Genomic DNA, 23,807 nt, shown 5'->3' with positions numbered 1-23,807 from the left:
TAATTTCTTACTTTCGAGGTTAACTGATGCTATCATATCTTGACCCTTCACCCCTCAGTCCTACTTGTTCTCTATAGTTCTATTCAAGTTTAATAATGCTGACCCATTATTCGTGTATATAATATGTTTTTTTCTCCTTTAGCCTTTGTACCATACATATAGGCATTTAATCATTTAGCATTTATAGTAGCTTCTAGTTGTTTATAAAGTAAGCCCTTTTGCTTCAACTGTATTCGAAGTTTCTTGTTATATAAAAATTGTTTCCCATATTTGACATTGAATTACACCTTAATAGTTGCTTTGATTCTATATTCTACCCTTTGACTAATTAGGTTAGATTTTATCATGTGTATACATATTGCTCTGGAATTTTAAAGACTTCACATCCTGCTAACCTCAAATGGCATGCTAATCCAAGAGCCAAGATCTACTATATTTTTAGCACAATTTTTACCCAAAGTAGCATAAGTTTAATTTGAATTTTAAAAAGTCATCCAGAGGGACCTCAGAAGCATGACAGTGTGAGGGATCTCCCTGGATACCGCCCCTTGAAATAAAAACAAGCTGAATGTCTACAATTCAACAAATAATGCCCAACTCGCACACAAACACATCTGAGAGATCTGTGCTTCAGAGTATGCAAGGTGGACAAACTCACATGAGTCTGGGAGGGAGATTAGGAGGGTGAAACAAAGGAGCGGTGTTAGGCAGCCAGGGGTCTCTGCAGGAAGAGGATAGAGGGGCATTTTGTGGCCATATCTTGGCCCTTTGAAGCCTAGAGCAGTGTAGCCTGAATGAGCAGCATATTTCACACAGCAGAGCCCAGGGATCAGGGCAGAGATTAAGGCAAAGATCAGGGCAGAAACTGTGCGTGGAAGGAGAATAGCTCTGGCTTGGCAAAGGCCTGGCCACATCTCACCACCATTGGTTCAGAGTGCACCCTCCCCTCCCCCACATTCTCTCAGAGCTAACCCACCGAGTCCCATGGGAATTTGCCACTACCAGTGCTGAAGCATACATGGCAGATGGTGCCAGGGACAGGCATTTTGATAACAAAACAAAACAGCTGAAACCTGGGGGATAGCAATAATGGAAGGGAAATAGCCACACACACCGCAGACCTTTCTTAATCAACCCTGCCCCCACTCAGTCAGTCTGAGTAGGAGGAAGTAGTGGAACATTGTATTTGACTCTCAGGGCAGTAACAGGGTTTCAGGACCTCTTCAGAAACTCGGACCCCTTTGCCAATCACACCCTGTCACAAGGGTGGAGCCCTGAGACCAAGGAACCTGATCTCAGAAAAGGCACAGAGCCAACCAGAAAAGGCAGGGTATTTTTAGCCTCAAAGCAGAGATCTAATAGGCTTTGACACCACTTACTGGAACACAAAAGAGAAATGCCTTCTTATCAACCTCCTAAAGAGAAATCACTTTATATCAAATTTTCTTAAAAAAAAAAAAAGGAGAGTACTCCCATTAATGCCCAGCTAGAGAAATAGTCCATCAAATACCATGAAAAAACAAGGTGGCAAGGTAACACAGAAAGAAAAAGAAAAATCTTCAGAAAATAAGCTCAGAGACATAGAAATATGCCATTTAAATAACAGAAAATTCAGTATTGCACTTCTGAAAAAGATGAGATGCAAGAAATTCTTACCAAAATTCCAAGAAATTAGAGACAAAATAAATTAATAAGATAAATTCTTTACCACGAAGATTGAAACCATAAAAAAGAACCAAATAGAACTTCTGAGGAGGAACAACACATTGAAAGAAATGAAGAATGAAATAGTAAGCTTAGGAAATAGAGCAGACCAGATAAAGAAAAGAATCAGCAATACTGAAGACAAATCTGGAAATGATGCAGAAGGAAGAAGAGAGAAACTTGAGAATGAAAAATAATGGTGGAACTCTACAAGAATTGTCTGATGTCATCAAAAAAAGCAATGTAAGAATAATGGGTTGACCAGAAGGAGAAGAGAGGGAGGAGGAAACTGAGAGCATGTTCAAACAAAGAGTCTATATGAATTTCCCAAACCTATGAAAAGAACTGGATCTTTGAATCCAGAAAGCAAACAGGACACCCAATTATTTCAACCCAAAGAGGTCTTTTCCAAGAAACACTATATTAACTTGTCAAAAATTAATGACAAAGAAAGAATCCTTAATGCAGCCAAAGAAAAGGTGACAGTAACTTATAAAGAAAAACAGATTAAACTATCATTGGACTTCTCAGTACAAACCCTACAAGTAAGGAAGAAGTGGAACCAAATATCCAAACTGTTGAAAAAAAGAAATTACTAGCCAAGAATAATATAACCAGCAAATTTCTCCTTTGGATATGAAGGAGAAATAAAGACATTTCCAGACATACAAAAGCTGAGAGAATTTTCTACTATGAGGCATGCAGTATAGGAAATACTGAAGGGGGTCATTCTACCTGAAACAAAAGGACAAAAAAATAAAGAACTATAAGTAAGATGACTAACAGCCAGCCAGAAGCAGGAAAGTGCAACCCTTATTAAGAACAGGGTATTATAAGCTTAAATATTACATAATGTCTAAAGGCAAATAAATAAATAAATAAATAAGCAAGCAAGCAAGCAATACTCTAAAAAGAGAAGATAACAGATACTGCAACTTAGAAATAAATGTTCAGCATATATGGTGATAATTTGATACAACTCAACAGAAAAGGGGAGGAATAAAGATACAAATCCACAAAAGAAGAATGGAAATAAGATGCACACAGAACAAAATGGACTACTACTCTGTATGTATATATGTCACTATCTTTTACTTAAACATAATGATAACGACACTCCATAAATCCAGAGCTGAGACACAGAGTATAAAACATGAGGGAACAGAAGGAAAATGCACAAAACACCACCAAACTAAAATAACAGACAGAAACATAAGGCCAAAGAAACAATGAAGAAAGAAAGCTACCAGAAAACAAAAAGATAAAAGAGCTATGGGCAAACCTCATATTTTAATAATCACCCTAAATGAAAATGGACTTAACTCACCAATAAAAAGGCACAGAGTAGCTGACTGGATCAAAAAAATGAAACCCAACCAATCTGCTGCCTTCAAGAGATACATCTCAGCTTCAACGACAAATATAAACTCAAAGTGAAAGAGTAGAAAAAAGTATTCCAAGTAAATGGCATCCGGAGAAAAGCAGATGTAGCCACATTTATATCTGATGAAACAGACTTCAAGATAAAAAGGATAAAGAGAGACAATGATAGACCCATCTTAATGACAAAGAGAACCATACAGCAAGAAGTTTTAACACTTATTGTTCTCGACTTTTTTCAGATGATTTCTAGTTTCAAGGCATTATGATCGGAAAATATGGTTGGTATAATTTCATCCCTCTTATATTTGTTGAGGCTATCTCTGTGTTCCAGTGCATGGTTGATTCTTGAGAATGTTCCATGTGCACTAGCGAAGAATGTATAAACAGTAGTTTAGGAATGGAAAGCTCTGTGAATGTCAATTATGTCCAGTTAGTCTAATGTGTCATTTAAGGATGTTATTTCCTTATTGATTTTCTGTTTGTATGATCTGTCCATATCCGACAGTGGAGGTTTTAGATCTTCTACTACAATAATGTTTTGGTCTGTTTCTCCCTTAAGTTCTGTTAGTAATTGATTTACATATTTCGGGGCTCCCTGATTAGGAGCATAAATATTAATAAGTGTTATGTCTTCATAGTGCTAGATTCCCTTTATCATTATGAAGTATCCCTCAGTATCTTTCTTCACCTTTTTTATTTTGAAGTCTATTTTGTCCGATATTAGTACAGTTACTCCTGCTTTTCTCTGAATGCAATTTGCTTGAAATATCATTTTCCACCTTTTTCCCTTCGAGTCTATATTTGCCTTTGGAGCTGAGATGTGTCTCCTGAAGTCAGCATATGGTTGGGTTTTGTTTTTTGATCCATTCAGCAACCCTGTGCCTTTTTATTGGTGTGTTCAGTCCATTAATATTTAGGGTGATTATTGATATATTAGGTCTTCTTATAGCCATTTTATCTTTCGATTTCTAGTAGCTCGGTGTTTCCATTGCTTCCTTGTCCTTATGTTTCTGTTTTCTGTATTTTGGTTGGCTTTTGTGTGTTTTACCTCTGGTTCTTCTTGTTTTATGTTATAAATTTCAATTCTGAATTTTTGTGTGGTTACCATCACAAATATGAAAAAAATGGTTTTCTATATATATATAGTCATCCATTTTCTTCTGTGTGTGCCTTATCTCCATTCCCCTTTGTGAATTTGGATCTTTGAATCCTCTCCTTTTCAGTCATTGTTATCTCAATTTGTCCCTATGTATGCTGAATATTCATTGCTATCTTGATCTACAAATTTTCTTATTATTTAAGCTTATAATGCCCTGTTCTCAGTAAGGATTGCACTCCTCTGCTTCTATTGGCCTGATTGTCACCTTACTCCTAGTTTTTTTATTTTTATTTTTGTCATTTTGTTTTAGGTGAGCTGACACCTTTCAGTATTTCCTGTATTTCAGGCCTCGTATCAGAGAATTCCCTGAATTTTTGCATGTCTGGAAAGGTCTTAATTTCTCCTTCATATCTAAAGGAAAATTTAGCTGGATACATTATTTTAGGCTGGTAGTTCCTTTCACTTGTAAGTTTAAATATTTGATTCCATTCCTTTCTGGCTTGTAAGTTTTGTGCTGAGAAGTCCGAGGATAATCTAATGGATTTTCCTTTATAAGTTACCATTTTCTTCTCTCTGTGGCTCTGAAAATTCTTCGTTGTTGATTTTTGATAACTTTAATACAATGTGTTTTGGTGAGGGCCTTTTTGGTTTGAGATAATTGGGTATTGTGTTGACTTCTTGAATTCTAAGCTTCATCTCGTTCTTTAGATTTGAGTAATTCTTGTCAACTATATGTCTGAAAGTTCTTTCTAGTCCCTGCTCCTTTTCCTCCCCTTCGATAATGCCCTTTATTCTTGTGTTTCCTCTCCTGATGGTATCAGCTAGCTCTTAAATTTCTCTTTTGGTATTTTTCATTCTTCTGTTTCTTTCTTCTTCCTTCTGATTTATTTCCAGATTTCTGTCTTTGATATCACTGATCCTTTTCTCCATTTGGTTGGCTCTATTTCACAAGTTGCTATTTCATTTTTTAACTCTTGCAATCTGTTTTTTATCTCCAGAAGTTCTATTTTTTAAGGGTTTCAATATTCTTGCTCTGCTTATATAGTTGTTTTTTTTTCAATTCCTGAAATTGTTGCTATGACTAATTTTGGAACTAACTGAGTTTTTTTCAGAAGCACCATCCTGAATTCTGTCATTAAGTCACACATTTCTATATCTCTAAGTGTATTTTTTGAGCTTTTTCTATTTCTTTTTGAGATGCCGTGTCACTTTGGTTGTTTATGGTGTCTACTGGACTATTTTCGCACTTGGACATTAATTGAAGTGTAGTCTGATGCTTTTTGTTTTTTTTTTTCCAGAAAGATTTATTATTTAAAGGTCTCTTTTTAGCTGTTGCAAGGAAGGCGCTTTTCTTATAGTTTCCAGTAGGTGGCATCTAAGCCTCTTTGAGCCCTGCTTTATATAAAGCTTTAAAAATGACTTTTTAATTTTCATATAGATATTTAATCCCGCTGACTACTCTCAATTTCAGTCCTTCTCAGTGTCAGCGACGGTTTCGATAGCATCTGCTCAGATTCCCCTAGAGCTTCGTGGTGATAGGTCTCTGAATGTATGGGAGGGAGGGGGTCTCCGGGTTGAGAGTTGGGTGCTGAGGCTCAGCCTCGGTTTTGCAACCTGTGCTGATAAAAAATCACTGTTATTTCTCTGCAGTCCCATTCCTCTTCTCTGCTATCTGCCTTGGTGACCCAGTCCTGCCATCGGCTGAGTGAATAACAGCACTCCCAGGCAAGGCTGTTCAGGGAAGTTGCTGCTCCTTCTCCCATCCCCCTTAGGTAGTAGGGAGATCTGGCAGCTGGGAGAGGCATCTTCTTTATTTCTTCCAGTCCACTGCCCAACACCCTGGGTTCTGACCTATGGTAATTCTTATGCACAGATCTCATGTTCAAACCTACTGGTGTGCAGTTTAGATGTTTTTTGTTGAATATTAGATGTTCAGCTTGTTGTTTCAAGGGGAGAGATCTGAAGACATCTCTCACTCCATCATGTTTTTTTTCTTCAACCCAATAATTTTTAATTAAAAAAAGTCATCCAAAGAAATCTTCTCTCAATCATAACATAATGAACATAATGAATTGTCATGATGTTGCCTGAAAAATTAATTAGTTGAATTTAACTGATTTGTGTTTACTGCGGTTCATTCTGGTCACCACAGTTTTCTGCTTCCATTAAGTGAGGGATGTTGTTTATGGAGTATAGATAAATTCCAAAGATTTTAATAAATATGCCTGATAGTCTAGGCAACCTTACCATTGCAAATTACTACATTTTCCTTCTTGGTATATTTGCCTCCTATTAGTTCTAATGCATAAGGACTTAAAACAGTATCTCAGGTCTGTGTTCTCAGTTCTACTACCATTTAGTTTAAAACTAGAAACTTTAGAGGATTGCACTGTATTGAAATAAGGTGTAAAATGCCAAACTCTTACACAGACAACATGAGTTTGAGAAAGGGGACTTTTAGTTTAAACCATTAAAGAGCTGAGCTTCAGAGTTATCACCAACATCTAGGTATTTATATTTGAAATGACTACCATCCTTCCCAATGATAGACGACTACCTGCATACCTGATTTTCTTTTTATATTTTATAATTTAGCCGATCATATATTTCAAGAGAAGTTTGAATCAGATATTTCTTTTCCTTTTCTTTTTTTTTTGAAGTTCAGATTTGATTTTAGTAATTCACTGACAAAGGAAAATACACATTTTATGTGTATATATTGGGTGTGTTACACATGTATGAACATGAGTGAAAACACGAATAAAACTATGCTGATTTATTCTGTAACATCCGATGGATTTCTATAATTTTAAATAAGGAGTTCTTAGCTATGTGTGTGATTTGGGAGTAGTTTTCCTCCATTAAGTTCAAGTTGAGGTAAAAAAAAATTTGGCTCAATATGTTTTGACTTTTCTAATATTAAGAGCTATCTAACAAGAGAAGTAGTACCTTAGCATTATAATTGTTCAAATAGTAATTGTGTACCTATCTTTGAGATATCAGACTACTGATGATCTTTGAAGGCCCTCCAACTCATTATTCTAATCTAAAATTCCATTATGAGTTATTTTTTGAACACCGTCCAGAGACGATTTTTACTAAGTTAAGAAAGCACAATGTTGGTGTTTGTTTTTGGTGGGGGGACCTTCATGACCAAATCTCTTAGGGTTCATTTACACATATATCAGCTGTATGGGAAGAGTGACAACAATTGAATCCCAAAAATGGTTAGGTGCTTTGGATGGTATGGGAAGACACCATTATACTATGATTGTAATTACAGATGAAAGTATTAAGTATATCTGAAGGTGGGAACAGTTGTGTTCCCCAACTACTACTGCACAAGTAGGAACTTGATATAAGAGTCCCCGAAGTTTGCCTGAGGCTGATCCAGCTCCTCTACCAACAGTCTCAAGATGAATATAAACTATGTTCTCCAAAGAAGGTGCAAGGGAAATGGTGTAACACTGGTTCTCCCAACCCTGGAATGGTGTTTATAACTGAAAAAGAATTGATATACAGCGAAACCACTGCCCTGCAATGAAGGGATTCCTACCCTGTAGCCAGCTCTTTTTCTTAAAACTAAGGTTCTTATGTTGTTGAAAGAGGGACATAGTAGTGAGGAGGAGGATTGAAAGGGTGGTTAAGTGTTAGCATTGAAATGGCAAGCAATCCTATCCCAAGAAACATGGAGGTGCAGAGTGGGCTCCACTCCCAGTATTTTTCTTGCTCAGTCTCTCCACATGGGCCAATGAAATGGGCTCTAAACAACCAGGAGATTCTTATAGTTGTTTCCACTTCTGAAGAAGTTTCAGCCATCACTCGACTCAGAATTAACTGTTTTGTTCCCTTCTTATTGTGTTACGGTTAGGGGGAGAACATACTACTAGAGCGGGTCTGCTCAGCCAACAACAACAACAAACTCTTTTCAAAATTTATTTAAATTAGTTTTAAGTATACAGTACACAGTACATTGGTTAGACATCTATATAGAAAAAAAACTCTTAAGATTTTTTTTATCTAAAGAAAGAGCTCATAGTCTTCTCAAGACCATAAAAACTTCCTTAAATGAGGATGGTGAGGAGGTGAAGGTGAGAGGAGATATCTGAAATTAAGCAACACCATTCACAACTAGAAGATGTGCAGTTTTTGGCTGGCTAGCAAGAAGCACTTGGGGTTATAACACACATTTTACAAGACAGAGGAGTGTAAATGCTCCTGTGTATGAAAAACTGAGAGGTTCCTTGGTGAACCTGAATTTGGTTAGGTTCCAGGGTTGTAGTGGAAGTGAACCAAGAAAGTGAAGATGCATTAGATAAAATGTAGGGCAGAGATATGACATCAGGCATTTTTTTTCATCTAGCCTTGGTTTTTCATTAGGCTACAGTGGATATTTGGATGTACAGGGAGAACTGAAATTTTGGGGAGCCAAAGTAGATATGTTTCTTCTCCTTATCCTTTTCTTCTTATCCTTTTTTCCCCTGTTCTCCACTAATAGTGGTTCAAGAGTAAACTCTTTGGAAATAATAGATATTCAGAAAGATTTTCATTCTTGATTCGCCACATTTTTCCCACTTCCCAGTACAATGCTTCTTCCTAGAAGCAGGTTCACTAAGTACACAGAGCCAGGAAAAGACAATCTGATGTGATTCAGTAGAACTGAAGGCAATACTATTGGCCTATTTAAACAGGTGAGGTAAGAATTATGTTCATATTTGCACTATGACTCTCTTCAATGACTACAGTTGGCATTTCTAAAATAAAAAACTCAGTGACAATTGACGAAGTCAAAATGCTTTTATTAATACTGAAGTTTAGCAAGTACATTTTTAACAAAGATGGTGTACTTTAACTTAATATATGGTAAAACAGAGAAACCATACACATAAGTTTCTAGTCTCTAACACACTACTATATTTTTCCCTAAAAGACAAAAAAAAAACAAGCTGAAGTAAGCATAAAAAGCACAGATATGTTCAATTTACTTTACCCACAAGGATTTAGCTCATATTCTTAAACTGGTCAATCTAATGTGAAGACAAAGTTTACACCATTGCTTTAAAAATGTACACATGTTTCTTTTTTAATAACACAATATAGATTGAATAGTTGCTTCAGTAAACAAAGTTTTGCTGATAAACACAATTGAAATAACTCCATTTTGGTTAGTTTAAGAGACAAACTTGAATCACAAGCATCTTCAATTATGCAAAGCCAGTGAGGACCATTCAGGCTGAATAAAACTGTTGTGCCATTGCTAAACAGTAATAGTTATCTCCTTAAAAAAAGAAAACAAGTTAGTTCCTCTTAGGATTAATCCTGATACGTACTTAAAAATATTAAACATCTATCTTCAGAAACCTGAATTATCTGATGATGTAACAGGCTTGATTTAGATTTGTTAAAATTGTAAATTTCTTAACATTTCTATATGTTAACATGTGTCAGTTTTCAAAGATCCTTCAAGTTTCATGTTATAACTTTTGTTCTTTCCACAGCACTGAAAACATTGGAGACTGATAAGATTCTTTTCATACACTATGATGTCTGGAGTTATCTACATTACTTTTTGCTTTGCACACATGGTATATTTGAGACCCCTATGTTTTACCAAAACAGAGAAAGCAGTATCTGGTCATGATCTAAGGTAATGACGGCTTTGTTACATTTAGAATTTCCTCTCCCCAGGTTAACCCTGACACTGTGCATACTGCATGAAGAAAGACTAGTACTGAATATGATTTTAGCATACTGTCTGATCAAAACAGTACCTATTTAAATTTTGGTAATCATAATAATCCATACCATTGTGGAGTTTTAAAATATTTGATAGTGTGGGTAAAAATTATAATTGGAAACAGTTTTCAAAACCAATTCTACCTCTTTTTGTCTAATCTTGTTCTTCATAGCTGTGGCTTACAGCCTGATCTCTATCCAGTTACCTCATAAAAATTAGCCTATGGTCACAAAAGAACCAGAAAAGAAAGTGTGGATGATTAGTACAAATCTATCATCCATGATTAAGAAACACCTAAAATCTATGTTCGTGAGTCAAATGTATCATCTTCACACATAAAGAAGAATATATCATCATTGTTGGACTGATATACGTAGTCTAAAATACTCAGACTAATCAAAGCTTAGCATTGTCAGGAGGAAAATGCCCTTTTAAAGCCTTGTGTGTAAAGTCTTTAAAATATTTATTGTTTTTATGTAGAAGACATTGTGAGATGTCAGAGGGATTTTCTGGGTAGTACCTCAGAACCAAAAAGAATGATGTGGTAAGGAAATAGAAGAATAATATCTGTGTCTATGTTAGTCAGATAACCTGGAGGGTCAGACTTCATTAGAGGACAATCAAAGAGACCTTGGAATTCACCCAAACATTTCCAGCAATCAGAAGAAAACAACTCTTGAATTTTTTGAAACCGTCTAGTCGTTTGTTACCCCAGATAATTGTTTAGATCCCTTTCTGGCATTTGAGAATATTTATTCTGATAAAATGCACCAAATAGTTCAGTTTTCCAGCCTACCTCATTCTCTATTTACACAGCCTAAACGTCAAAGGAAAGTTCTTTGACATCAAATGGCAGACACTCATTTTACCAGGATTGAAATTTACACAATGTAGCTAAAGTTTAAATCATGCAATATAAATTGTGAATGTTACAAACTTGAAAACAATAAAAACATGAAATAAATGTACACATAGTAACTAATGCCAAAAAACAATCATTATTTGTCCTTTAGAAAAAGGAAATTTCTGAAAATCTCCCTCCTTTACTATGTTTAATTATTATCTTTATAAAAAAAAGACAAACATATCTGCCCACATTCTTCGTTTAATGTGCCGATTTATAAGGTCTATCAGGAATTGTTTCCACAGCAGTTCAAAAGTCCAAAGAAAAGCTAAGCTAGCAAAAAGAAGACAGTATTAATATGAATCAGGTTTTCTACCCAGAATACAATTAAATTGAGATTTCATGGTAGTAAAACTTTTTCTCCTAATTTAGAAGACAGTAGCAACATAGACTCTTGTGTAGCATGCCGTATAATGATTTTAATACAAATTCTGTTACTATTTTACGTACACCAATACTGAGTGATTATAAGGAAGGAGCCAGTATTGACCTGCTAACTGACACTTTTTCTTGGAGCAATCTCGAAATTTGCCACATTTCAATTTCAAAATGTTTTTCAGCTATAATATGAGTGATTTATCACTTAGTAGTAGCTGTCAAAGTAAACTCTTAGATAAAACAAAAACATCTGGAAACATAAACAGAGGAAAGCAATAGCTGAATTTTAATCCAAGCTCAGCATGTTCACTTCATTAGGAACAGGAAACAGCTAATTAGTAATTGAATGCTTCATGTTTTTAAGAGGGTTCATACTTAAGCTCCAAACAGAGATGATCTAATATGCATCCTGGGTGTAAACAAGATTAAAGATCAGGAAAAGCAAGAAACAAAGTCTCTCTAGAGGAATGTTAGGGAGCTTAGGAACTTAAAAGGAATGACCCACACTGACATTTGGGGAGAGGTGACAGAATTTATCTGGTTTAAGATTTATCAGCTAAGTAAAAATGGGAATTCAATACATACACACAAAATGACCTTTTTAAAAATAAAAATGAAGGCCTATACAGCCCTTCCCTTAACACAGCACTGCCTGACATGGGCATACCATGGGGAAAGGCCAGAAGAAAAAACGCATGAGGATTCCTTATAGTTCAACCAAAGCCAATTAAACATATCTATTAATAAAAAGACAACTGCTTTATCTTTAAGTGACTTAATTTGAAAATACTGTTCAATTTTCTCTATAGTTCAATATACTCTGTTTGCCTATCAAATAATGAGATATATCAGGATGTTATATTTTTAGTTATACTTCTTTGTTATTTGATTCAGATATGTGGTACTAATAATTTTTTAAAATTTTATTTGCTTCAGTCAGTCCTTCTCCATGATTTCTAATTTGCATTATTTCACTGAATTAGGTTAAATCACCACATCTACTCTACACAAATAGACCTACAGACTGTTGAGCACACCAGAAGCCACATGCCTGTGCCTTAGAAGAGATTCCTTCATAGAATGGAATGACCAGAATGTTGCATTGATGTGAATTAATGTAATATTTAAAAGTGTGTAAGGTAGGTGGCCATTTTGGCAGAAATTGCATGTACTATCACTGGGAACTAATTTAAAGAATGCATAAAAACTTGGTTGGCTTTTTACATAAGATGAATGATGCTTCTGTCATAACAGAATTCTCAGGTAAATGTAAAAATAACATAATATATTAGATTTTGCTTGTGTAAGGAGGGCACTTTAGGAGGGATGCTCAATCTTTTTGATCACTTGAGTAAAATTTAACACATTGGACTATTGCTCTATTAGATTCTTAGGAGGCATGAAAAAAATGATGACAGGTATTTGTTGACAGTTTTTGGCCAGGTTGACACTAAATAAACAATTAAAAATAGTTTAGGACATTTCTTGGGCAATGCAAGCAATATGATTCACTTAATTCTAATCACTGGAACATCTTAGGCATCTGTGTATAGACCAGAGGGTGAGCAATGGAAAATATCTATTATATCTGCCTTTCTCCTTTCTTATGCCTATAGATTTTTTAGTTGTTTGCTTAATGATAACTTAATAAAGAATAAACAAGATTGAAAATGGGTGATCAGAAAATAATAAAAGGAGTATTCTTAATAGCTTGGGTATGTGTTTTTATCATTGCCTTCTTTACAGATACAGAATGTGCTAGTAGAAAGGGAGTAAATGAGTCGTTCCATCATCAATAGATCAAAAGAAGAACTAGGTGTGGTAAAATCTATAAACTAGAGTTCTCTATATTCCCGTAGAGAGCACTACAAGCAATGTGCATCTTTTAGAAAGTTGAGCTCTAAAACAGTCATAACAAATATTGAATATTTGTGCAAATGAGTTACGTCTTCACATAATTTCCGTTAAATCTCCTGTCAGCCAAATATAAAGCTATTTCATAATAATCACGGCTTAAAGGGGGCATGTCTACATTTGTCTACATTTTAATTTCTGTCATGCCATTTAGAAATAGCATTTCTTCTGTCTTAAAAGTTCTTCCACCTACTTACTCCACTAGGATGCTATGTGTAATGATAATGTTTATGAAGCACTATGAACTTCGTGGAAGAAAGGGTTTATAGAAGTATAAAGTATCATATTCAATCATCATTATAATTATACCCTTAAACCATGTGAAGTCCATTCTGTAGCACATTTTTCCTTTACGCACAAGATCCTATTTATTGGTCATGAATGAATTGTAATTGAAGGTTCCATATTTTAAGAATTTGTGTATAAATTCTAAAGAATTGCAGCACTAGATAAGCAAGTAACTGCTACAGCACCCTATTCGGGCCTATGACCAGTTGGAGTTCCGGCATCAGTGTTCAGGCTGCACAGAAAACAAACAAACAAACAAAAACAAACAATGAGACCAGGTCAATATTTCATTCCAACAACGACAAAAAATCCAAAATCTACTCAATGAACTTCACTGACATCCACAAGCTGGCTTTATAGTACTTTTCTGTGCTATATATGCCTAAGATTTGAATAAATCTGTGTCGAATAAATGTATTATTTTATTAGACTTATCCCTTAATCATACATTCATTGATGTCTCATTCTATTAAAAATGAAATTATACAAAGGCGAGCAAAAATGTAGATTTACAGGAGTTTAACACTTAATCTTATTCTCTAGGGGCAATATTGACAATATAAAAATGGTATAAATGATATTTCCTAACTTTAAAATATGCTTATGAGCCCCTTGTGCATGTTCTGCTGCTTTACAACCTGCAGTGAAAAGCATGACTAGCTTAATAAGCAAGGTGTTTAGAAAGGACCTCCCCCTTTACAATCAAAAACATGAGTAAAGATCCACACCATTTTCTCTAAGTTGAGATCTTTGTTACTGATTGCAATTTCCCCTCAGGATGAGAGTTTCTTCTCTGACAAAATGGTTATTTAAAAGTACCTTCTCACTATTTATTTTTTTAACTGCCAAGAAATGTGTCTATGTTTTTGAAGATTTAAATTTATGTTTATAAAAAAAAAATATTTTTCATACCCAGGGCTCATGTTTTCTTTCAAGTGTTTCCTCATCTCGTATTTATTTATTTAAACAATGGGATTTCCTTAAGAACTAATAGGCATCACAAGCATACTTTGGGCTATCAAACCTTCCTTTTGAGGGAGGTAATATATCCATGAACTAATAGCAATATTTTAGAAATGATCTATCCACCTAAGTATTAAGCTTTATATTTTGTTCAAGTTACTTTCATTGATTTGTTTCAAATTTTCAAATGGGCACTATATAATTTGGCACTAAATAAGATCACATTAGAAAAGTCATGTTTTCCTAACCTGAATAAGAGATAGAGAAAACAATGTGCTGGTTAATGCTCCACTTCAAACTTAGATTCAATCCAAATGAAATATGCAATTAATTGCATGAATTATACTTCAATTTGTGGTAACATTTTCAGAATGTGACCTTCTTAGAACAAATAAGCAACAGTAGTGATGTTAGTTTGGGGTCCAATTAGTTATTAGTACAGTAATATAATATGAAGCTACCAATTTGAGAGTAGGAAAAGTAGGCTATTACAAGATAGGTCAGATAATAAAATAGCATAGCATTTGATTTTTCTTTGTTTAGAGAAAACCATTGCTTTAAAGTCATTTTTCAGAAGGGTTCAGTGCTTATTATTATAATGTGGCACTTTTAAAGAATGGAGGTTTCTTAAAAATAATAACCACTTGGACTTATCAGCCCTAAAAAAAATCTGACATACTCTAATCAAAACAAAGACAAATATAAGTCTTCTTGGTAAATGGTATCATAATGGAGTATTGACCTCTCTTGCTTTTGACTCACTTTGTTTTTGTGAATTGATTCTTTAATACATTATTTTCCCCTTTAATCTAGTTCTTGTAAGACCCAACCTAAAATGCAAACATGGACACCCTTCCTTCTATTCTCATATAGGGATGAAATACTAAAATATATTTACCATAACCATATACTACAGAGCATAAGTTTTAAAGTTTTATACATCGATTACATGGCAAATATTTCACCCCTACTAAAATATATACATGCAAATTCAAATGCTAACTTCATATGTATTTTATAAGGAATAGTAATGATATCTTTTATATGTTATACTTGTCAGAGAGTATTGATCTAATTTATTGATGAGGAAGATTAGGCAAATAATATTATTACTATTTTACTAAAATTAAGTCAGAGAGAGGTCAAATGACTTCTCAAGATTAGTAACGGAGTTAGGCAGCTAGCTACTAAGAAGCCTTGAATAATAGACCAGTGTTATTCCTACCACTTCACTGTGACTCCCACAGACCAGTTATAAAATGACAATAAAAGTGCATGTGTCCAGTACACAGACCTGCAACTTAGAGCCACACGAAGAGCTCTAGAAGTACGTGAATTCTACTTTACAGCAGGGAAGAGAAGGGCAGGGAAAGAAGAACAAATAAAAACTAATATTTATGAAAAACTGAGTTAGGAACCATACTAATCCAATCTAAGCATTTACATTACATGTGGAATGACATATTCTTTCACTAGTTCTTGTTGTAGATAATGCCATGGTGGAAAGTTGCAAGCTACTTATATTTCTATGCCAATCCTCTAAAAATTCTAATGTTTTATCAACCCACTTTCCATAAGTAAGTTAGGAATGTTTTATAAAGGTCAAACTTATTTGAGTTTTGTATATGATACATATTAAGAATATTTTAATGTGATATTTAGAGCACAATTAAGTTTTTTTCTTTTTATAACTTTTAACTACTTCATTTGTATGCTAAACTGACAGAAAAGAAAACCACTAAAAATCCTCATTTCAAAGGAACCAAAATATGTAATTAAAATATGGAGGGAAATGAAAATCAAAGTAATGGAAAAATACTAAATGTTTATTTGAACAATGTTAAAAATGACCACATCCAATATTTACCATTGAAGTCTGAAATGCAGTTTCCAGGAGATTGTAATATTTGAGTTGCAGGTTTTGCCTCACTCATTTTAAATGGTTATTCACCAAAGTTAAGATCAATATGACATTCATTTGTATTGTTTTCAAGACAATAAGAGCATTTAAACATTTATGGAAGAATAGAGACATAGAGAAGAAATATTTATTAAAAAATATGCTTTCTTGAAAACTAATAAAGGATTCAATTGAATGCTGCCAAAATAAACATTTTCATAACTGAGGTAAAGTAAATGCCACATTAAGTATGTGAATTATTACTAATGTTAATTTTCAAGTATTAAACAAGTACATCATAAACTTTGAGGGTCAATGGATTAGGGGACTTCAAGAAGAATGGAGGTCTACATAAAATTCTAAAGAACATTTTTCTTTAAATTTGCTTTAATTTCCAAAATTGAATGTTGTATAGCTATTAACAAATAAAAAAAAAATATGTTAATGACCCATAGTAAGGACCTAGCCTAAAATTATATATTACTGAGTGTCTGTTGAGGTCTAGTTCTGGAAGAATGATATGAGTTTAGCTATGGATAAAATACTTATTTCTATTACTATTTTATCATTTTTATAGTTTTAAATAGAAAAGAGAGATGTATGATATTTGTATAATTTTACTAAGTTTTATCGCAGTTTCTGCAAAGTTTTAACCCTTTTCTTGTTTGCCCTGAGAATACTTGGCAGTGGCTCTTGTAGCTGCAGCATTGATCCCAATATAATTCACAGAATACAGTCTTAACCTTACACCCAAATATCGCCATGAAATATCTCGCTTTTGTTGTTATTTTTGCATCATTCTATTATATCGATAGTCTTTGAAAACAAATGGCATCATTCTATTTATAACATTTTATTTTTAGTTGTGGCATTTCCGTTTACAAAATATAGTAATTCTTGATTGCTGAAAATGTCAAATCCTAAAAAATGTAGCATTCTTACACATGATGTTTTAACATTGTCTTGAATAGTTGTTAGTTGAAGACTCATCTGATGAATCCAATTTATGTATACATTTCTGTTACATTAGGATTAGAGACAAGTTCTGTTTAGAAATAACTGCAAGGATAGATTTTTATATTTTATTTTCACATTGATAATCAGTCAGGTTTGCTCCAGTCTCAAAGAATGTGTTTATGCAAAATTAAATTAACACTGGAAGCAAGATGCACTTTTTTCCTAAATAAGAGTGAGTTAAGGCAGATGAGATTATTAAATTATAGTTAGACTATTGTGATTAATTAACTAAAAACCCTAAAAGTCTTTCCTCACCCAGGCCCTGATATGTTGTTATGCATAGCATAAGAGTATAGTCCGGTTAAATATTCTAGCTAGCTAACAAACTGTAAGATATTTTTACAGGTATGGATTGATAGAAATACTGTCAATATGGATTGATAGTGAGAACAATGGGAGAAGGAATTAAGATTCCTGTGTTTTAGAACTTACCATTAATAGCAAGCCACTTAACTTCTCTTAGGTTACTTCCCTACTTACAAAATGGGGGTTAATCATACCTTTCTTAACTATACTGCTAGATGATATGTGTGTTAAGAATAGCACAAATAAAGGTTCTCTTTCTGATCTAATCGTTACCAATGAGAGAGCTAACAATAAGCTGGACTTGACACATTTTGTGCTTCAGAACAAGAAAAGTTAGTCAAATCTAAAAAAAAAAAAATCGAAGTTTTCAGAAGTATGGGAGACTAGAAGGAAACAGGAAGGGAGACATGCTAAATGAATTTGATTTTTTTTTTTAAGTCCTGAGTTCAGACATAATGATATCTATTGATGGCAGCTTCAGTTAAATCACCCAATAAGTTACCATTTTAAATTAAGCACATCTCCCAGAAAAAATAAAGAGAAGAATGTCACAAAGTTTACCAGGCTATAAAAATATTAGGCATTGAATTTTTCTTTCTACTATTCTGATTTTAAGCTGTCAATTCCACAATCCAATAACAATAAGCAACTCTGCATAGAACCACCACACAGAAGCAGTACATATGTGTCAATATGTGTGGTGACAACACAATAATTCTATTTTTTAAGTGGTGAGAACAATGAAATATGATTACAGCCTTTTATTAAAATGTTGTGGTTTCTTAATTAAAACACAAATGTGAAAGTAAATAATTAAACTTAAACTTTTAATCATAGAAAGGCTTTCCTTTTATTTGTTCCTCAGATATATCTGGATTTGGGTTGAGATAGAGTGAATTTTAAGTTTTAAAAATTATGTTGCTTATGTAAAGACAATGGAGCATAAAATAGCTGGTTAAGTAGTTATGCAACTTGAGTTAAACAACTTTTCCTAGATTATAGTCAGGAAGACCTTTTAATAAATTAGTTCTGTAAACTCCAAAATGCTGAGTAGCAGAACAAACTATTTTGGCTTGCAAGACTTATTATCTTGCTATCACTACAGCTACAATTTCATCTATTATGTGAGTGAGATATAGCTAGAATTATAATTCTTAGATCTATAGATGAGATTTTATGTTATAATTAGTGTGACAGTCTTTTACTCATTGCAAATATTCTGCTAACAATGCAGTGGTAAGTGCTGCAAGCTACTCCATGACAACCAGGCCCTAAATTATCATGTAATATCAGCATTTCACATTATCCTAAGAAAGAACTAGAAACATAATGTGTATTATAATTTGACAGATATTTTGCAACAAAGAGGTGTGGTTTGGGAGATGCCATTAATCAAAATTTTTAAAAAATCTGTGAAGGATGAAGAAAATAAGAGACAAATACTTACTGGGGAATAAAGTAAAAAGACTCAGGCCATTTAATGAAACTTATAGGGAAAAAAATGTTGCTATTTTAGAGACAGACACTAGGATATTTTGTGTGGAGTGTATGCTAGAATCTTTTCTACTCTATGAGGTGGTTGCAATAAAAGTTTATCTCGGTAGTAAAAGTTCCTATACTCAAAGCAAGCATTTAAGAGGAAAATGGACCTACTTCCCAAAATCTCTCTAATCTCTGACATGCTATATACCTTCCAAGAGAACATTTCCCCTTTATGATGGGAATATCAGAGTATCTATATATATTTTCCAGAACAGTACAAGACATCAAAAATAAGGAAAATTAATGTATGATGAGGATAGAACAGGAAGTAGTTTTGGAGTGCCTAGAGAAAGATGTAGAGCACACTGTAGTCAGAGTTAGTAGAAATGCCTATAGAGAAATTCTACTGGCTTTCCTTTAAATTTTTTTTGTTGTATCTCATACACGGCAGGAAACCATATGTAATTTATAATTTCCAGTTCTTTTACTTGCTCCTACCATCACTTTCACTTCTATTAAATTCTGCAATAACAATCTTGGCTAAAGGATAATTTTTTGCGATAAGTTTTGGCATGGCATCTTAGTCTCTTTGTAGGAATGTTGTTCTATCTTACCAAGCAAGCAGCAAAGAGAGAAGATAATAAAAATGTTTAAAAACAAGGAAGGCTAGACACTATTCAGATTGATTTTGAGATAATGGGTAATAGTATAAATATTCATATATCTTTCATAGTATATATATATTAAAAGTTCTATATTATAAACATATTTATATTACATTATAAAATATGTATATTTTAACATAGTAATGTTAAAATTATATCTGCTGCTTTTAGAGTGAAATAATATTTTAGTCATTTTGCTTTTAATTCTTTAGTGGCATCTTAACCAAGTGCTGTATAGATAAGATCATAAATTTTATATTTTAGGATGCTCAATCTATACCAAGTTCCCATACTTTTTCTAAACAAAAATTGTTCAGATGGGAAAAAATTGGTTAAGTAGGTTTATCTCTTATATCAAATTTAGGTTTACTTTGGACATGTAGATTGTATGTAATATCTACTTCTGGTATGTTAGTAGCAAAAAAAAAGGAAAATTACTTAAAATTCCACCATATTTATGGAAAATATCAGAGGAAAAATATATTCCAGCATTAAATCATTTTATGTCATCGTCAAATGTGTAGCAAAGGTAAAACATTATTCACAGATATTGACATTCCTCTCGCAAAAGCAGTCACTAGATTTTTTGTTTGGTTTGGTTTTCCCCATTCAAATACAGTGCCAGAAACAGAAGCAATGTGTTACCATGCCCTCGTACTTTATGATGTTGTCTCCTTTGAATTTTTTATTTTATTTTATTACTTGAAAATCAATTTATGAAGGCTATTGTCTCTTTTCTAAAATTTACAAGCTTCGTATTCTAGGTTTGTTATTATTAAGATGATGATGTAAATTTTCAAAAATTTAACAAACATGCACTGTCAACTGTACCAGTAGCTCCTAACAATAAAATACTGTCATACAAAAGTTAACTAAGGTATAAACATGCAAAAGGAGAAGTCTCCCTGTGATCATAAAATGATGCTATTTTCTGTTCAGCAGTTCATGTTACTGCTGCTCATGCTAATTAATTAAAAGAGCTGTTGCTGTAATATGCAAATAGGGATCTGAGAAACTGAGAGGGCTTCTAGGTCTCTGAGTGAAGTTAAGTCAATCTGGGTGCGGGCAATCAAATGTAATGAAATCACTTGTCAGTGCTAAGCTTGCAAAAACTGTGAAGTTTGACTTGGGAGTAAAAGGATTATAATTAGATTTCCAATAGATAATAACTAAATGGCAGAATGCAGTAAAGAGAAAATATTACTTTGTTAGCTAATGGTACTGCTGTTCGGTTTGAGTTTTTATCAGCACACTTGTAGTTGTGCTAATTTAATTTGCTTTTATCAGAAAAAAATCACCACATAAATGGTACTTGAATGTCATTTGCAAATCCATTGATCTGGTACGTGCAAGAATCTTATTATATGGGCAGTTTCTCTGTACTTAAATCCATGTGGAAATTACCATAAAACTGTATATGACTTTATTCCTTCTCAGGATAGCCAAGCAACATTCTTCCAAGTCCTCTTTAAACTCTCCCTAGGAGATGTCACAGTGGAACTAATTGAATTCCTAAAGGAGAGTACTAGATAAATAAGATTTCTATTCAGCAGAGCTATCAACAATATGAAGAGAAAATACTTCCTTGATGCTTGGATTGTTTGCTGTGATGGAGATGAGTTTTGGAAGTGGCACTGGATTGGTATACATGAATTGACCTCTATAAACAATGTCAGGAAATAATCTAACAATTTAAAAATGGGTAATTGATTGAAGTGAAAAACATGAAAACAACATTAGAATAAGTCACAAAAGAAAAGAATAATTATACACAAGAGCAAAAATATTAGGAAGAATGTAAAAATGATGGTTAAAGCTTGCATTTTATGTTTTTCAAGCATTGAACATATTCTGAAGTTCATAGTTATATATAAACACAATCTTTCAATTCTGAGCACCTTAAATAAGTAATATTATTGGGATTTTTAAGGTACTTATTTGATTGATTGATTGATTGATTGATCGATTGATTTGGTGAGCTATATCTAAGATGAGTTCCAATACTATTTTCAGGCACCAATTCCCCTAGCTAATAGAATAAATCATCTTTTGCTCAAAAATTATTTTAGATAGTAAATTGTGATTCTTCTGTCATATTAAAACAAGGCATTCACTCTAGTTTTCCATAAATTGATGATGGAAACTTTATCATTTATAGTGCTTACATTTTGTGCTGAGAGGTGAAAATGTGTACTTTTCCATTTTCTTTACACTTATCAAGTATAAAGAATATTATTTAATATAACTTAAAAGGCATATGTTCAAGAAGGAATTTTTGACTAACCATATTTTACCATTTACTGATAATATTAATCGCAATAGTTGACAATTTGATGTGTAATTTGAAATAAAAATAAGTTAATTCCTTAGATTTAAAGTAAGTTCTATCTCAATCCTTTTAAAGGTATATCTAATTCTCTCATACTTAGCCAGCAAAAACTAGTAGAACTTATTCTCAGTGAAAACAAATATTAAAAGTTAATATGCAAAAATCATTTATTGCAGGTGACATTAAAATATAAGAAAATTGTGCCAAATGGAAAGTGAATCTACCCTTTGCTTATATCACCTAATTGACCTCCCATGCATAAGATTATCTGTTGTTTGTTGCATGGAAATGAAGTAACTTTAGGACAGTTCAAAAGCTTATAGTTTTCTCAGAGTTGAGAAAGACATTACTACTATGAATTAAAGGCATCATGTAAATTAAACACTCATTGAAGACTGGGAGAACAGGGTTAAAGCATAATAAAGATACAACCCACTGATGGTATGTTTGGTTTAACCCTTTCAGTTACAAAATTGACCTTACATTCCACTCAAAGGAGGGACACAATCAAGCTAAATACTCCCTAAAGACAAGGTCTACAGGTGTGTGTCACCGATTCAGAAAGGATCAAGTGCTTCAAGCTTATTTAACCCTGCCTTGGCCCTGATATGTGGTGGCAACCTCAACTGGTCATAGCCTACAACTAGTGGAGTTTTCCTCATAATTTACACCATGGAGAATTGATTGGACAAACTTCCAGTTCCATCCAAATTGGCTTTGCTCATATAGACACAGTCTTTAAATTGAAGGATGAAAGCAGGCAAGCAAAAGTGGCATAAGAGACAACAAAAGTTTTATTGAATGAGCTAAACATGTATGCTTTCAGATCTAGGAATGTACCTAGTTAATGCATTAGTTATGTCTAGCAAGCTTCAGCAGAATCAGGCATTACCAGAAGATCCATGAGCTCTGACACTTCTGGGTTTGTACAGGTGACATGCAAAACTACATGAATAAGTGTTTCTAAATTATGTGAAGCTGCCACATGGTGACTCTCATATGACCCCAAATGGATCTTTTGGTCACATACAGTTTTGTTTCCTTCATTACACAGTGGAAAGGTACTGATTAATTAAACCTCCAGCAAACAATATATCCATGGTTATCTTCTTTTTAGAAAATTAGAAAATTGTTTGCTCATGGAGACACCTTGTTTTATTAGAGTGAGACATTGTTTTTCATAATAAATGTGAAAATAAATATAAGCTGCAAGTAAAGGGCTAGAAAACTGCATTAGAATCACACTGAAAAAATCCAGTGGTAAACATTTTTTTGGTGCTTTTGCACTCCAGTGAGACTCTATTGTGATTTGTTTTATCTATTTTCTTATAACTAAATATTTTAAGAGATCTAAGCATTTCTGAGAATCTTGCAAATCATGAATAACAAGACATGCTCTTTTTTCCATATTTAAGTGGTTTTTAAATTATCCAAATTTAGCATTAGAATTAGAGGTTAATAAAAATTGTCTAGAACACTTAAAATATCAACAGGTTATGATTCTTTTAACTGTGGCTTTTACAAGTGGTAGTGAGATTTTAAAAAAAGTATATTATTGTACACTTCTAAAACATAAATTATATTTATATTTTTGCATTTTTAATATGTCTAACATATATACATACATCCTTTTAATAGCTAAACATACATGAAATTTACTCATGTTGTATAGATAAAATTACTAATCCCTATATATGTATAATCTTAAAAAAATAGTTCAAACTTCTTCCTCTGTCAT

The 23,807-nt window shown here is 33.3% G+C and overlaps 1 protein-coding gene across 4 annotated transcripts in view; it reads right to left on the bottom strand.

Annotated features, from left to right (window-relative positions):
• Positions 1-8,986: 8,986 nt before the first annotated feature.
• The window catches only part of DACH2 (dachshund family transcription factor 2), a 667,650-nt gene continuing 652,829 nt past the window's right edge, over positions 8,987-23,807 (bottom strand). For all 4 annotated transcript variants that reach the window (XM_036226591.1, XM_036226595.1, XM_036226597.1 and 1 more), the window contains one exon: positions 8,987-13,639. In XM_036226591.1, the coding sequence (XP_036082484.1) occupies positions 13,635-13,639 (5 nt within the window). In that variant the 3' untranslated portion in view covers positions 8,987-13,634. The remainder of the gene's footprint in view (positions 13,640-23,807) is intronic.

This window comes from Rousettus aegyptiacus, unplaced genomic scaffold (assembly GCF_014176215.1).
Source record: "Rousettus aegyptiacus isolate mRouAeg1 unplaced genomic scaffold, mRouAeg1.p scaffold_m13_p_9, whole genome shotgun sequence".
NCBI lineage: Eukaryota > Metazoa > Chordata > Mammalia > Chiroptera > Pteropodidae > Rousettus > Rousettus aegyptiacus.
Note: the sequence above shows the minus strand (reverse complement) of the source record. Positions and strands in the feature narration are given on the sequence as shown.